We start from the raw sequence: 18,032 nt of genomic DNA, 5'->3' as shown, positions 1-18,032 counted from the left end.
CCAGACTCGAAGTTTACCTGGGGTTTCCCCACTGTGTACTTCTCAATGCCACTTGCAGCCTCTGTTGCAGGCTCTCCTCTATCGCAACTGCTCCTGGTGACAAAGACCCGATCCCTAAGGACACCTCTGCACCTGTCGCCACTGGCCCGTGGAGAAGAGGACCAAAGGTATCCCTACAACCCCGAGCATCATGAGGTCTGAGCCCCCCTGCTGCTTGAGTCTGACTGGCCTCCCAGTCAAAACCTGCAGCATCTTTTCATGAAGGCGATCTCCAATGACTTCCATTGGGCACCCAATGCTGTGTTGCATTCCAGCACCCGGCCGCCCTCTTGCCGCAGGTGATGTCTTGCTGGTGATGCCTTGGACCTTGCCCTTCACTCACCTTAAGTCCAGGAGATTGGTCGTGTAAGTCGCTGTACTGTACCTGAATGCCATATTTGTTTTTCCTCCCTTAGGATAACGTTGAAGCTTCAAAAAATTACACTGTCGACATTTTAAATGCAAAAGTATTTTCCTACAAAAACGTACTTAAATGATCATATCGATTTTGGGGTCTAAATATATATAAAGATACATGTTCTTTTTGTAAATTGGTGTGGATCTTATTGAGTCTTGTGCATCATTTATTGACTATTGTGTGTATTTGCAGATGTCTTATACTAGTCTCTGATAAGCCTATCACTGCTCGACCGAACTACCCTCTGGAAGAGCACCTTTGGATTGCTAGAACAAGCCCCTGTCCACTCAAATGGCAACCCCTGGACTCTTTGTACAATATATCTCATTTTGATATATCATACACAGAGCCAGCTTCTTACATCCTCGCTGAGTAAAGGGTCCTTTGTAGTGGCCATGCAGCACAAGAAAATTACATTGTAGGAAGATGGATATCTGACTATGGTTACCCCCAAACCTTTTGCCTGGTGTTTAGCTGGTTTTTGACTTAGTTGGCCTGGGATCCTGCTATTCAGGGCCCCAGGCTAATTGCTCTCTCCTTAAAATGGACTCCATGTACCTTAGGTACATACACAATTGGAACTGGTTCACCTTATAGGCCCCTGTAACAGTGTACCACAGGTCCCCAGGGCATAGGTGTATCCAAGGACTACCAGGGGCTGCAGCATGTATTGTGCCACCCCTGGCCTGGCCTCCATATTTGACACAACTGGCTGATCACTCAGCTGGGGTAAGTTGGTGTAATCACCTCTTACTTAGATATAGTATCCCTATATCTAACCCTAACTGGACACATGTTAACCTATAAGCCACTCCTATGGAAGGCCTCAGCAATCCTGGAGGCAGAGGGCTTGGTTTCATGTGAGATGACGCTCTGGCACGAGCTGAGCCCGCCTGCACCTGTCGGGAACAACTCCCTAAGCTGTTCCGGGATATTGCCATACCATATACTCTTAAGTGCATTATAATCCTCGCGGTTATTTGCTAACTTTGGATTGGCTTTATCAAAACATGTCAAGGTGTCATACAAATTGGGATACTACCCCCTCGCCAATTCTGGTGACGGGGGTAGCATTCCACCCTTTTAGAGGGACACGACATGTATATAACCTGAACCCCGGTTAAAGTTAAAACTCGAGCCTCAGCATCACAAAATGGATGCTGCCACCACAGACACAAGTCTGACCTCCTGCTGCTGGGAGTCCTTCCAGCGAGGGAAGCTTTTACAAAGGGTTTCCTGCCTTGGGAGGTGCGAGCACCACCCCAGACAGGATTTTGTGTATTGGGTAGGACAGGGCTGAATAGTTTGAGACATGCCTGGGGCACACAAGGTGTCCCTGTGCATAAGCCAGTCCAAACCGGTGCTGGGGCTTTCCAGCCCCAGTCCTGGCGCAGCGCTGGGCAATGGAAAGGGGGTGTAACCACCCCCCTTCCTGGTCCCACCCAGAGGAGGGACCTAGCAGGTGATCCACCCCTCAGATTGGGAATAAGAGTGGGAGCAGTGCCATAGCACCTCAGATCATCCTGAAATCAACTTGAAACAAAGAAGAAGACTGGACTTCGACATTCTGCTGCACAGAAGACTGAAGAGTATCTCCCTTGTGGCATAGGAGTGGCCACCCTGTGAACACAGGCACCATCCAGCAACTCAACGTCTGATTTGCCGCTGCCCCCTGCTGGAGTCCGAGCCCAGAGCCCAACGAGACCCAGATTCCCAGACATCTCAGAGCCCAATCCACAGTCCCTGCAAAGAAGAGACCCGTGGAGGCACCGAGAGACTTGGGACCGGACATCTTGAAAGACCCCCGAGAAGCTGACTGCGCAGCACCCGAGGCACCCTCGATGCTGTGCTTTGGGGTTTGAGAAGCCCCACCACCGAGCAGCATTTGCACCAAAGATCAGCCACCTAGCATCTCCACGATCTGGGTGGGGCCCTTTTGCACTTTGCCACTCGACGCGCCATCCCGGCCACTTGCCACGTGGCTAGCGGCCATCTTGGCGAGAAAACCTACAATCAACACTGCGGGTCTGGTTGCTCCAGACTTGCCCTCACTCCCCTGAAAAGGAGCACCCGCTCTGACCTTGCTGGTCCATGTGACAAGCTTTCTTCACTTCCTGGGTAGCTTGCCTTAGCCAAAGCCTGTTTGCTCCAATCAAGTTGCCGACACCGCCATCAGCTAGAACCTTTGTTGGATAGCTCGTGACCGACTCCTGGATATCCTCGACCTCTTCGTGTCCACGTGGCAGCTGAGACAAGCTACACCTCATCGCCTGTTTGCACCCAACATCGCCTGGTTCCATCCTGGTTCCACGGTAGTCACTGGCTAGTGACTTTGAACATTGTGCCCTCCTCTTTCAGGTCTTCACCACTTCAGATCCACCCTTGGATCCACCGGAACTGTCCTCGACGACCCGCCTGCAGCATCTTCATCTTCAGGCACCATCGACCTGCGTGACGAAATCCGACACTACTTTGCACCTGTGCACCCGCTTCCTGTGGGTGAGGTAACTCAGCAACGCCGGTGTTCCTACACTGGTACACACCTCTAGTGTATATGTCTAAACTTTCGTCCTTCTAGGTCAGTCGGAAGGTTCCTTAAACAGTAACTTTATAACTTTTACGCACTATTGACATTGCATTGGTGCATGCGTGTGCTTTAAGCGCTGCACCCGAGTCCCGCGGGCCTTTCCCGACTTCTTCACTGTTAGTCCTGAACAGCTCCAGCGATTCCCCAGGCCCTAGGCCTACTTCCTTTCAGCTAGGTGGTTCTTATACCACTATTTTAGTATATGGTTTAGATGGCCCCTAGGGCTCATCAATATTGTGCAACTTTTGTATATTTAAACTATGTTTTGTTTTAACGCATTTGCTTCTGTGCTCATAAAGAGTATAGGGGATATTTGTAGTAAATAAATATATATATATTTTCAATATATATCTGTGTGGTGTCCTTTCATTTGGTATTCAAGGGGATTGTGTATGGTAAAACAGCTTGCTTCATATGCCTTTACAGAGTTTAGCCTAAGACTGCTTTGTCCACGCTACTAGGATAGCTGGTCTATAAGGTTGACTTACAACCAATCATCATAAGGGTTGTTTGGCATGGTACAAGGTGATCACTAGAACTAGTGAGCATCATATACCAGGCCAACTTCTCACAGACATTGCAAGTGCCAATTCATGTCCTCCCTGGTATTTCATTGAGTGCATGCTTACTAAGTTTCGATACTGCTGCTGATATGGGACTGATCTCTATTACCTACAACTTGAATGCCCACTCTGTAATAGTGAGTCAATTCCTGACACTGTTTCATGGACTTGTGAGACTTAAGACAATAGACAATAGAGGTGCAGCTTCACACAAATGAAGATATTGCCCCTATTACATAGTGACACTGACAAATTGCTTTTTACGTACAGGACACCATTGAGAAAGAACAAGATACACTGTTAATGCATGATATCATCGAACATTCTATTTGTCCAACACTGTGGGTTTCACCTATTGTGGTGGTGCCAAAAAGGACAGTGGAGGCTCAGTGCACATTTGTGTTGATATGCAACAGGCCAACAAAGCAATTGAAAGAGAAAGGCTTCCAGGTACACACATAGCGGATATGATCGCGCAGCTGAGTGGCGCCAACATTCTCTTCCGCCTTTATATAGCAAAGGCTACCATCAGCTTGAACTGGAAGAAAACTGCAGATACATTATTACTTTTTCAAATCACTTGTTCAGATATTAAAAGACACAGTTTTGGTGTGTCATCAGCTGCAGAATTGTTTCATGGTGTAATTTGTTGAATAATTCAGCCTGTCACATGCTTTTAACTACAGTGATGATATACTGGTGTTTAAGGCTACACGAAAGGAACATAATAAACCACTCACACAAGTATTTCATATGCTTACTGATGCAGGCCTTCATAAAAACGGACTTAAATTCTTTGGGCATATTCTCTCTGAAAAAGGAATGATTCCTGACCCCGAAAAGGTACAAGCATTCGTGTCTGCTTGCCCTCCAGAAGACACAACCATACTGCGATCCTTCTTAGACATGGCTACTACTGCTCTAGGTACATTCGTGATTTTGCCACTGTGAGTGCCATTCTAATAGAAATAACAAAGCAAGATGTTCCATTTAAATGGCTTTCTGAATGTTTCCAAAGTTTCAAGAAAATAAAACATGCAATCGAAAATGCAACTGAAATGACATACTTTGATCCAAAATTGCATACAGAGATTGTGGTGGATGCAAGCCCGGTGGAGTTGGGCGCAATCCTTGCCCAACACAATGGACAGCCCAAAGCTCAGAGACACATTGGAGCCTATGCTGGCTGCAGTTTGTCTCAGACTGAATGTGCTTAGCCTCAACCCGAGAAAGAAAGCTTAGCTGTAGTGTGGGCATGTGGACACTTCCATGTGTTCCTGCACGGAAAGCATTTCACCCTTGTCACAGATCATCAGGCGTTGCTCACCATCTCCAGAAATGCCCCCTAGCATCGAGAGGTGGGGGTTGCATCTGCAGGAGTATGATTGCACTATCATTCACAAACCGGGAAAGGATGAAAACTCCTCTGACTACTTTTCACGAGTGCCGCTACGGGTCGTAGCACCACGTCCAAAGTGACTGAGGCCTTCATCAATTTTGTAGCAAAGTCAAGTACGCCTGCAGCACTTTCTGTTGAACAGATTTACACAGCTACTAATACTGACAAAGACATTTTTAAGCTCAAGGAAATCATTACAACACGATCATGAAGGAAATTTACTCTTACAGTACAAGAACCTTTTGTTACACGTGCTGGTGTCATGCTAAGAGGGGCAAAAATAGTTATCCCTGAAAGCATGAGGCAACAAGTTATTGAACTGGCTCACAAAGGACATTGTGGCAGTGTCGCAACTAAAAGAGCCCTCAGAGATCAAGTGTGGTTTCCGTGTCTCAATGAACGAGTTGAAAAGGAGCCTATAGTTAGTCATCTGTGCAACTGTCTGTCTCCGAAAATGACTCAGCACTCACTGAACAAGTCTTATATTCCTAAGGAAGCCTGGGAGATAATTGCAGTTCACTTCTTCATGCGTCTCAATAATGGACATCATCTCATGTAGTTGTTGATCAGTAATTACGTTTTCCTCTAGTGGAAGACTTATCATCAACCACACATGACAGAGTCATTCAGAGGCTGGATGACATTTTCACAACATGAGGTTTTCCCTCCATTCTCAAATCTGACAAGGGTCCACCCTTCAATAGCAGAGAGTTCAAAGACTTTATTTGTTTGAACATCCAAACATCTAAAACTTACACCTTTCTGGCCGCAGGCAAATGGCGTAGTTCAACGATTTATGAGCACTTGATAAGGGTGGTTCAGCGTGCTGCGCTGGAAGGTATTGACCTTGAGTCAGCTTTACACCCAGCCCTCCATGCTTACCATGCACTCCCTATTTCATGACATAAGAAAGTCCTGCCACCTTGCTGTTCAGGAGTGCTCTTGGAACGAAAATACCACAATGGAACCCCCCCAATCAGTTGATAGACCCTGACAAGATTTGTGTCACTGACACTTCTCGCAAATGCAAAATGAAGGCATACGGCAGTAAGTGCTGATGCCCTTGAGACACAGACTTACGAAAGGAGACCAAGTTCTTGTGAAGCAAAAGCAGACATGCAAGACTGATTCTTCATTTGATGCTGAACCGCTAAGATTTGTGGCTAGCAAAGGACACATGGTAACTGCCCAATTGCCTGGAAAATCCATAACCAGAGACTCGCCACACTTTAAGCCTTTGTCTCAATGTTCATTAGCTCCAGAACTCAGGAGGGAGGCAAGTCTACGTGAGTGCCAAAGTCAAGCATCCGACTCTTATCTTGAGACTGGAGATGAAGGCGCCCCTTTTCTGGCCCAGACAATTATATCTAAAAGACTGGTGTGAACACCTCAACAACTCATTAAGGAGTTATATTGTCTATATATAAATATGTATACATTTATTTGTTCGTACATTTTATTTACAAAGCGGGGGATGTCTGTTTATGTGTATGTGGCCTCTAATGGCCCTCGTCAAACTCCTTACGAGTATTATGTAATCTGCTGGGTGTGACTAGGTGCATTTAATAAGTTTGTGACGTGGTGCACTCAGTTAACGGCTGCATGGTGAAGAAAAAGACATGCAAACCAGAGCTCTGTGTGGCGTGGTCTAGAACATGCTCCCTGGCTGGGGAAGACGCTACACATGCAACTCAATATTTTAAAAATAATAATTTTTTAAGGCTTTTAAAGCATAGGCGTGAGAGAGATAGAGAGAGAGAGTGTGTGTGTGTGCGCGTGTGTTTGTGTGTTTTTATCTGCATGTGTATGCAAAAATCCCAAGTGAAATCAAACAAACACCTCACCATACCCAACTTAAAGCACCTACACCTGTATTTCTATATCTGCAGTTTTTACCGCAAAACTCAGAGTAGAGAGTCTGGTGAAAACTCCTGCTTGTTCCCAATCAGAGATTACTGCAAAAGTGATAATACTGGAAAGAACTATTTTACAGACACTGTCAATAAACTGTTTATAATTCCACTCCCATTTGATCCTCTACACAGAAAAGGGCATCAATTATCGAGAGTGGTGAGTTTCATGTTGAATCGTCAAATACATGTACTGACACAAAACGTTAAGCTTGACGTGAAAATCACACCAGTACATTACTATTGAGTGTTATTGCATCCTCTCCAGCTCTGGAGTATGCAACTGACCACACCACACTTGGAGCTCTGTAACGCATGTCATTATTTTTAGGCATGCAACCGTTAACTGAACACACTACGTCATAAACTTTATTGATCTCACCCAGACACGCCCAGATACCTCTCAACTGATTACATAACTTTGGAGGGAATCCGCCGAGGACCATAAGGGTCCTACTGCACATGATCAGATGACACTACATCTCCCCATTTGTTAAGTAAAAAGTAAGGACCACATATGTGCATTAGAGTTCCTCAATGAGTCATTGAGGGGCTCGCATCAATCTTCCAGATCGAGTCGTACGAGGGGAAGGAGCTGCACTGTTATCTGGCATCGTAGATGTAGACTCAGATGCTTAACTAGAGCACTCAGGTGGACTTGTCTCTCTTGTGATGTCTGGAGCGGATGAAAATCATGGCAGATACTTGAAATCTGACAAGTCTCTTGTAATGGACTTTCTGGGAAGTTGAGCAGTCACCATATGTCCTATACTTGTCACAACTCTCAATGGGTCATCATCAAACGGACTGTCAGTATTGCACTTCCATTTTTGACTGACTAGAACCCAGTACCTTTTTTCAAAAACTGTCTCTCAAGCGCATCAACTCTTATCTGCAAAGGTCTTCACCTTGCTTTTGCGAGAAGTGTCTGTGACATGAATCTCATCAGTGTCTATCACCCGACTAGTAGTCTATTGTGGTAGCTTTGTCCCAATGGCTCTCCCTAACAGGAAGGTGGCAGGGCTTTAACCTGTTGTAGAATGGGGAGTTGACTGATAGGCATGAAGGGCTAAACATAAGGCTGACCTGAGATCTACTCCTTCTAGTGCAGCAAGCTGAATCACTTTCTTCAGGGTGCCCATTAATCATTCAACAACGCTATTTGCCTGTGGCTAGAGTGGTGTGCGTTTCTGATGCTTGACGTTCAAGAACTAAGAAAGTCTTAAACTGTCTGCTATTGAAGGGTCGCCATTGTCAGATTAGAGAATGGAGGGAGCACCCTGCGCTGTGAAAATATCATACAGCCTCTTGATGACTGTCATGGGTGGTTGATGATAAATCTTCCACTAAGGAAAAACATGAGTACTCATCAATATCTACCACGAGATGATGTTCATTGGTTAAGGGTCCAAATAAATCAACTGCAATTTTCTCCCATGGTTGTTTAGGAAGGTCAGACATATTTAGTGGGTGCTGTGTTGTCTTGGGAGATAAGGAGTTACAGAAGTGACTGCTTTCAGTTCACCAAGGTGAGGAAACCACACTAAGTCTCGGAGGGCTCTCTTGATGGCTGCAATGCCACGATGTCCTTCGTGTGCCAGTTCAATGACTTTTTGCCTCAAGCTCTCTAATATGACAATTCTAGAAACTCTTAATATAATTCCTCCTTGAGAGATGGAAAGTTCTTCTTGCACAGTTATGATTTTTTTATACTCAATGTCATCTATGAGAGGTCAAGTAGGTTTTCTCCATGATTGCAGTGCAATGATATCCTTGAGTGTGAGCATGTCTTTGTCTGTGTTGGCAGCAGAAATGATCTGCTCAATGGATATAGCTGTAGGGTGCTAGACCTTACTATGAAACTAATATACTCTTTAGCCACTTGCACGCTGTATAGTGATGCTGTAATGCTACTCGTGAGGAGTAATCTGCGGGGTTTTGATCCTTGCCCGGCTTATGCACAATATTGTAGTCATACTCTTGCAATCACAACCCCCACCCCTCGATGTGAGGGGGCATCTTGGCTTTTGCATTGCCGAAAATGATGAGCAATGCCTGGTGGTCAGTGACTAGAGTGCAATGCTTTCCATACAGAAACAAATGAAAATGTTCACAAGCCCACACTACAGCCAGGCTTTCTTTTTCTGGCTGAGAATAGGCACGTTCAGTCCGACACAGACTTCTGCTAGCATCGGCCATAATGTCTATCTGAGCATTTGGATGTCCATTGTGTTGAGCAAGGATCGGGCCCAACCCCACCGTGCTTGCATCTACTATGAGCTCAGTATATAACTTTGGGTCAAAATAAGCCATTTCAGTTGTATTTTCAATTGTGTGTTTGATTTTCTTGATACTTAGGTCACATTCAGTCGAACAATGGAGGGGAAATTTATTCAAATCTCTTAATGGGACACTCACTGTGGCAAAGTCACAAATGTATCTAGAGCAAAAGCTGGCCATGCCTGAGAAGGATAGCAGCATGGTTACATCTTGTGGGGGACACGTAGATGACAATGCTTGAGCTTTTTCGGGGTCAGGGGCCATTTTCCCTTCAGAGAAAATATGCCTAAAGAATTTGAATGTGGTTTTTTGAAACTCACACTTTTCTGCATTTAAAGTGAGATCAGCAAGCAGATGGCATACTTATTTAAGAGTTTTGTCATGCTTCTTTCGTGTGTACCCTAACACTAATATATCATCACTGTAATTAAAAGCATGTGTGATAGGTTGAATTACTCTGCAAATCACAACCTGAAAGATTGCTGCAGCTGATGAAATACCAAAGCTGAGTCTTTTTTATATGAACAAACCGACATGAGTTGAAAACGTAGTAATGTGCCTACAGTTCTCTTCCAGCTCAAGTTGATGGTATCCTTTATTCAAATCAAGACAGGAGAGGAATTTGGCATCTTTCAACTATGTCCGCGATGTGTGGACCTAGATGTCTTTCTCCCTCAATTGCTTAGTTGACCTGGCGGATAACAATACAAATGCCACTGGATTCAAGCAAGCCGGGCTGAAGACGGCTGGAATGCCAGAAACCGGTCCTCGGAAGCTTGTTTCCGGTCCAGGGAAGGCATGGCTTGGCAGTTCGGGCTGGACTGTTCCCATGAGGCACAGGGTCAGACTGATTTGCATATAGCCATGTCTGAACTGGGGTGGCAGAGTGGGCTTAAGAACGGTGATGGATCAAACCCAGATCTTTTGACTTGGTGTGAGTGTTTGATTGGTTCAGATGCCCCGTCCATCACCACCCCCTTTTGTACCACTTTTGGCCGCCATAAGTGTGGCAGGGTAAGCTCAGACGTGAGTCCCTTGCTCACTTTGTCACTGGATTCAAGCAAGCCGGGCTGAAGACGGCTGGAATGCCAGAAACCGGTCCTCGGAAGCTTGTTTCCGGTCCAGGGAAGGCATGGCTTGGCAGTTCGGGCTGGACTGTTATGAGGCACAGGGTCAGACTGATTTGCATATAGCCATGTCTGAACTGGGGTGGCAGAGTGGGCTAAAGAATGGTGATGGATCAAACACAGATCTTTTGACTGGGAGTGAGTGTTTGATTGGTTCAGATGCCCTGTCCATCACCACCCCCTTTTGTATCACTTTTGGCTGTCATAAGTGTGGCAGGGTATGCTCAGACGTGAGTCCCTTGCTCACTTTGCCACTGGATTCGAGCAAGCCGGGCTGAAGATGGCTGGAATGCCAGAAACCGGTCCTCGGAAGCTTGTTTCCGGTCCAGGGAAGGAATGGCTTGGCAGTTCGGGCTGGACTGTTCCCATGAGGCACAGCGTCAGACTGATTTGCATATAGCCATGTCTGAACTGGGGTGGCAGAGTGGGCTTAAGAACGGTGATGGATCAAACCCAGATCTTTTGACTGGGTGTGAGTGTTTGATTGGTTCAGATGCCCCGTCCATCACCACCCCCTTTTGTACCGCTTTTGGCTGCCATAAGTGTGGCAGGGTATGCTCAGACTTGAGTCCCTTGCTCACTTTGCCATTGGATTCAAGCAAGCCGGCTTGAAGACGGCTGGAATGCCAGAAACCGGTCCTCGGAAGCTTGTTGCCGGTCCAGGGAAGGCATGGCTTGGCAGTTCGAGCTGGACTGTTCCCATGAGGCACAGGGTCAGACTGATTTGCATATAGCCATGTCTGAACTCGGGTGGCAGAGTGGGCTAAAGAACGGTGATGGATCAAACCCAGATCTTTTGACTGGGTGTGAGTGTTTGATTGGTTCAGATGCCCCGTCCATCACCACCCCCTTTTGTACTGCTTTTGGCTCCCATAAGTGTGGCAGGGTATGCTCAGACGTGAGTCCATTGCTCACTTTGCCACTGGATTCAAGCAAGCCGGGCTGAAGACGGCTGGAATGCCAGAAACCGGTCCTCGGAAGCTTGTTTCCGGTTCAGGGAAGGCATGGCTTGGCAGTTCGGACTGGACTGTTCCCATGAGTCACAGGGTCAGACTGATTTGCATATAGCCATGTCTGAACTGGGGTGGCAGAATGGGCTAAAGAACGGTGATGGATCAAACCGAGATCTTTTGACTGGGTGTGAGTGCTTGATTGGTTCAGATGCCCCGTCAATCACCACCCCCTTTTTTACCACTATAGGGAGTCGTCAGGAAGACTGCCCCAGTTGGTGTAAATGCTGGGTCTGCTGGAATGTTCCCTAGCCTGCACACTTAGGTCACAGGTTAGATGCCATACTTCAGATAAGCAGATCAGGATAAGAATACCACGAAAAAACACATCTCTAGTGGGAACCAAAAAAAATCGGTTAAGTCAGATGTGTTATGAATTTCTCTTACCAATCCAGACCATTCACTGGTCATGTATACATTCATATGCATCCATTTTTGTTCAGCACATCAGAGATCTCATTTACACCAGGCGTAATCCCCGTACTCATAGCAAACACTCTCATGATATATGAACCCCCTCACTACCCCATCTAACTATATCAAGGATGATTTGATTTATTTTAAGAACAAAGATTATTTACTAATATCACATTAAAAAAACAAGTGACTTTGTAAAGATAATACATAAACCACAGAAACCCCTAAGTGTCACACATCCATTATCAATCATGCAGTGTCACTCGCATCACCACCTCACACAAATCAGTGTCAAGGAATAAAGTATTCCAAATGCACACTATCCAGAGTACACATTTGTGTTAAGTACATGACACTTTACACTTTGTTCATGCTGATGTTTTTGCTTTCACAAACTCAACAGCCTTCTTCAGGACGATCACATTGCACGAGCTGTGATCACATCTGAAATAAAAATATAATACCAGCATCTGGCTAAAATAACAATTGTGTAACTTTGGAGGGGATTCAGTTTCCTAAAGAATATTCATTTGCAAATGAATAGTCCAGTTACTACTACTCAAATTCTAGGAAATAATCACAAGCACATTCAAATACTGAAAACTTGTTTTCTTTATAAAAAAGCACATTCGGTACTCGATTATGCCAACTTGATTTTGCATTTGAATCAAAAGTTTAGGTCAAGGGCCATTACAAGGAAGTCCAACATAGTTTTTCACCAGGCTAATGTCTTTCTGGATTTAATGATTCCTTGCTGAGAAACCCATTAGTGTAAAGTGCATGCACACTTGGCCTTGCCAGTTCCATCTCAGTCTTAACTGCATCGCATTGTGCTTATTTGCACTGTGCGGCAATTCTTAGAAGCAATAGGAACTTCCGTAGAAGAGCTCCTGCCCTCATAATGTCTAAGACTGCGATGCACCAGTTGTCTCATCTGTCATGCTCTTTTTTCTGAGTTTCACTTACACCCTCCTTGTTGACTCTGACAATTCCATGCCAACAGGCAACATTATGTGTGGTACCTGTAAACTACAGGTCCATCAACCTGTAAACTACAGGTCCATCAACAACCTTCCTTTCATTCACCCCATGGAACACAGGCCCCTCACCAACATCTGTGTAATTGACTCCATCACTTATCACCAACAACCTCCCCAATAAATGCACGAACCTCAAGTCCACTGCCAACGTCCCCTCCATCAATCCTGCCCACTAAAAAACAATCATATTTTTGTGTGAACTTTGTGTAAACTGAAAAGGAGCCAACTAGTGCGGACTGGGAGTCAGTAAACCTTCCACATTGAAGGTATGCACATTTTTCCACTTTGCTCAAGGTTATGATAACTGCCCACCACTTTACTTTGAGGACCAAAGAATGAGGGGACTCCATTAAAAGGCACAGAGGGGTACTTGCACATCTAGTTTCTGTGTTATTTAGCCCTTCCATTGAGACACAGTCCAATTACAGTTTCTGGATATGCCAAATTGGTTAGTTTTTTGTAATGGGACTGTACTCACACACAGCCAGTTAAAGTGAGGCCCCCAAACTCAATTTACATATTTACAAGAAACCATCCTCTTTAGAGCCTGTGGTTGCATCTGTGTATGTAGAAGGCAAAGGATCATAATCCAGAGGCAGTTCACCTTTAAAAACAGCAGTTTCTAATCGCCAGCACTCTTGCATCCAACACACCCGGCAAATGCCCATTGCCAACATCCATTTCATCTACTCTGGCAACTACAGGTCTATGACTTATGTTCTCATCTCTGATTCTGCCAATTACAGACCCATTACCCGCTTTTAAAAACGGAGTTGTCAGTAAAACCCCGACTGCAAATACCCTGCTGCAGATGGCTGAACTTGGTTGCCATGCCATGCCACAAATCTTAGCCATGTGTATATCTACCCCCATGTAAAAAGTCGTCAACTCCACTCTGAAAGATGGGGTTGTGCCTGTAAGAAGGGCATGAAAAGCCTACAACTGAAAAACCGCCCAAAAGAATACCTCACCCAGCAGAGTACCAGAGACGCTGTGCCAGGGGCTCAATCGCCAGAACAAACAGCAAAGGGGAGAGGGGGCAACTCTGCTGCATGCCCCTACCAATAGAAAACGAGGTAGAGATCCTACAGAACTATCATTAACTTGACCAACACTCAAAATAGAGACGTTTAATCAACCCCAGCAGCCTACTCTTGGTGCCCATCTCGTGTAGGATCATGAACAGGTAGCCCGAGTCCAGAGCATCAGAAGGTACCTCGAGGTCCAGCACCAAACAAGTGGAGTATGACCTGTGTGCCAGAGTTCCCTCTAATATACTAGGCAACGGCGGAGACTGAAGGTCAGGGATCTGTCCAGGATACAACCAATCGGATAAGACAGGGGTGTAACACAGGCCCCCGTGGACCAGTGTTGGCATATGTTCCAAAAGTCGTGTGGCAAGCACCTTGCTGAGAGCCTTATAGTCAGTACCCATCAATGAGAGCGGCCTATAAGAAGAGACTTCTAAGGAATCCCACCCCAGCTTGTGGAGGAACACTAGAAGGGCCTCCCTCATGGATAGTGATAAGTGCTCTGCCGCAAGAGCCGATGAGTGGAATCCAGCCAACTTGGGGGCCAGTAAGGCTTCATAAAACTTATAAAATACAACGGGCAGCTGTTCCAGGCAGGGGTTTTACATGTAGAGGAGCTCTGTATAGCGCCCCTAATGTCCTCCTCTGTTATCTGGTCACACATGCCCTCCCACTGCCCCACCAGTACCTCTGGCAGCCATACATCAGTTAACTAGTCATGGATCCTGAACCGTCATGTATGGGCCACAGGGTTATAAAGGGCCCGGTAGTGTACATAACAAGTTTTGCGAATGGCCGCCTGGGTGGTGGCGATAGCGTCGGGGGAAATCCAGATGGGAGTTGCCAGCACGATATATCCACGTTTCTCCGTAACAACATGGGCATGGCCGTTCCTAGCATCAGCGAGCGCAACCTAGCAGTCTCATCTGCAATTGCAGCCTGCTCAAGGCCCCGCAAGGAGGATTTCACTTGAATGAAGTCTCGATGAATTGTACCCTGTGCTCGTATAATTGCACAGATGCAATGCCCCAGTACCACAGTTTTTAATACATCCAATTCTATCAACATCATGGAAGCTGTGTTAATGTTCTCTAATATGTAAGTGCTGCGGACCGAGTCACAGAACACAGCGTCTTCTAGTGCCGCAGGCTGAGTGAGTAATGGTGTGATGGGATCTCCCCAAGCAATCTGCCTTCACAGCAGATTATGATCTGATATGGTCTTCCCAAATATTCTGCCTTAGTGACCTTAAGCTGTAACCCCCTCCCGCTCCTCATATATGCGGTCATATTTTGATTTTAAAATAAACGTTATTTATGGATGTTGCATGAAACAAACACATTTCTCTGCAGAATGTCTGTAATAGACTTTCGCACACCCCTCACATTAAAAATAAATTAAAGAGAAACAGAATTTAAAACAATCTGTTGAAGAATTATTCAGGGTCATCAGGGCAAGGACACGCCCCACCTTCCTTCCGGCCCCTGTTCCGTCTAGTGCTTTAAATGGCCGGTACTGTCCGGTACGGAGTACCGCCACTTTTCTATTTCGAGAGGGAGAGTAACGGCACTTCTCAAGAGAAATGCTATACTTTTAATTGGAGAGTAACTGCACTTCTCAGAAACACGCAGGTACTCTGATACAGAGTACCTAGTGCTCTTTTATTTTTTTACATTTCAAGCACTGCGTATCACTTGCTGTTTGATTACCACTAGAGTCTGTGTCTCACCAGTAGCATCCTTATCTGGTGTCCTTCGCAGCCCTCTCTCGCTTTCACTTCACTACGCCACAGCCCCCGGCTCTCCTTCTAGGCCCTGTCATTCTCACTCACTAGTCTCACCCTCGCACCTTTGCACTCAGTCACGCTGCCCTCTCGGTGTTCGGCGCTCACTCACCTTCCGAATGCGCATTTCGACCGAGGACGCTGTTGAATTCCGTGGGGCTTCTAGTTTTCAGAACTGGGTAGTCTCTTCGGAGACCAGGAATAGGAACAAACTCGCCCGGGGCAGGTCACGCAGAGTATATTCAAGGACAGGGCATGGGACAGTCTCCGCGGGCTCTAGGTAGTAGCTTCTAGAACACTGGTCCCCTCAGCCTTTCTGTCTCTAATCAGCAGCAGCTGTGCGTATCAGGGCGCACGAGGTGTGTGCCGCGCGCGCGAGGGAGGCTCCTCGCATGGACTCAAGAGATAGTACAGGGGCACACCCCGGCGAGTGTGACAACCCCCCCCCCCCCTCCCTTCCCCTTCGCCCACTCCGGGCAGCTAACATCCAGAACATGACTGTCAAACGTGGGCTCTCCTCGCACTCCGGGGCACCCCTCACCCCTCCCTCGCGGTAAACACCCGGAGCTTCTCACAACCCATCTACCACAGCAACAGGACCTGGAATGTGACCCTCGTGGAAGAATCCAGCCAGCGAGGCCCAATAACACCGACTGTGTGTACCAACACACGCAGTTCACTGTCTCCTCCCCGCCGAGAATACACCAGCCATGCTCCAAAACACACCAAATGCGACCATTCCAGAGCACATCATTTCTCAAAAAACACGACACACACTCCAACCAGAAGGCGCCAGCTGTGCAGCTTCACAGAACGCAACGCACGACTGGTGTCTTCAAAAATATCAATAACCCCCTCACAGATCGCATCTGCTGTACGAGGCCTCCACTCACAAACACAAAACAAGTGACTCAGCCTTAAGACGCTAGCTGTGCACCCTACGGAAATCCCCAAGTCTACTACGACACAGGACACACCAGCTGGCCCCAAACAACACAAAACAAAGGAGGGAATGAGAGTTGTTTGGCACATATTCTCCCGGTACAAAGACTATTCCAAATAAACTAATGTGTTCTTAAAGAGGTCAACAACTGTGTTGTTTGAGGATGGACACCACTAGTGTGTTTTATGGGCTTTTTCACTGGTGTGTTTTGTGAGGGCTCATCAAAGGTATTAAGCGACAGCAGGCAATACTAGTGTATTCTGTATGGCCCAGCTGGTTTGTTCTGGGGGTACAAGTTGTGTCTGCTGTGGAGGTCTTCGCTGGTATGCTCTGAGGAAGCAGATAGTGTGTTTTATGTTGAAGGCACTGTGGTTGTGTTCTACCAGGGGTCATAGTAAGTGTGTTTTGCTGGTTCTTTGTAACACATGAGTTCCCATATAAGGGTCTTATTAGATATCCCCTTCACATATATAAGAATGGATAATATTACTTACTAGATGTACCTCAACTAGATCAGAAGGGATCTCATTAATGTTTAGATATGTGTAGGATAAGGTCTCTCTATGGGTCCTGATGAAACGCCATTGGCCCGGATGGGCGGAGTGGTGTGAAACATGTCAACCACTAACTGGACCAATGAATAACTTGCTGATCTATAGTCCACATCAGTTTTTGATCCTGCTACACATCAGCCCATATGAAAACAACAAACCTTCAGATCCTTTAAAGACTTGTCCACTGACAACCTAGAACTCAAATTCACATCCAGTGTCAACACCCTTCTACCAACTTAAGTGCCTTTCTGGAAGACCACAATAACATCCACACTCCTACTAAAAGTGCAAATCAAAACCTTCTCTGCCATGGTATTTCCAAGACCATGCAGACAATAAACACTCCAGCTTTAGGCCGCGGAGTAAGAGCTTCCCGAAGGAGCTCCCGGTTTTGGGATACCAATTTGGTCTATATCCCTGTTTAAACCCCGCTCCCTGGCATCCCCCCACCAGCTCCCCGTGAACTTAAAACCCTGGCTGCTGCTACAAAGCGGAAAAGCAGGATTCCTCTAACCTACGGAACGGCCGATGTGGGCGTCCTGAGTCCAGTCCCGACACAGATCGGACCCCATCACTGGTCATCTCTTCTGTGGTCCTCGGAGCGGTCTACTGGTCGGAGCTTGACCTTCCCGGAACGAGCCCCCAGAGTAACGTCAGGAGTGAGCACCCCAGCATATGTGGCAGTGGTTTTCTCGCATTTTTGGTGAGCCGAGCAACAATTACCGCCTGATGGCTGGCTGCAGCAGGCATGGAGAGGTGAGCTAAAGAGGGGCTCTGCCCGGGCGATCCACAAGCCGTGCAATTGGGCCCTGAGGGTATTGCCGAATTCTTGTAATCATTTGAACCCGACTGGCCAGGCACTAAATGGCGGCTGTGCTGGACAGGCAGACCAATCGATGCTGAAGCGGATGAGCTAGAATTCGATCCCCTC

At 46.5% G+C, this 18,032-nt stretch overlaps 1 protein-coding gene across 10 annotated transcripts in view; it reads right to left on the bottom strand.

Moving 5' to 3' along the window:
* ANK1 (ankyrin 1) overlaps window positions 1-18,032 on the bottom strand; it is a 1,037,654-nt gene that overhangs the window by 849,649 nt on the left and 169,973 nt on the right. For 2 of the 10 annotated variants that reach the window (XM_086943593.1, XM_086943594.1), the window contains exon 1: window positions 15,717-15,928. The exons of 6 other annotated variants lie outside the window; for them this stretch is intronic. In XM_086943593.1, the coding sequence (XP_086799719.1) occupies window positions 15,717-15,731 (15 nt within the window). In that variant the 5' untranslated portion in view covers window positions 15,732-15,928. Of the gene's footprint in view, window positions 1-15,716; window positions 15,970-18,032 lie in introns of those variants that run through there. 2 more of the 10 variants (XM_086943595.1, XM_086943591.1) reach the window with 2 other exon arrangements.

This window comes from Lissotriton vulgaris, chromosome 11 (assembly GCF_964263255.1).
Source record: "Lissotriton vulgaris chromosome 11, aLisVul1.2, whole genome shotgun sequence".
NCBI classification, from domain to species: domain Eukaryota; kingdom Metazoa; phylum Chordata; class Amphibia; order Caudata; family Salamandridae; genus Lissotriton; species Lissotriton vulgaris.
This window is presented reverse-complemented; position numbering and strand designations above follow the sequence as displayed.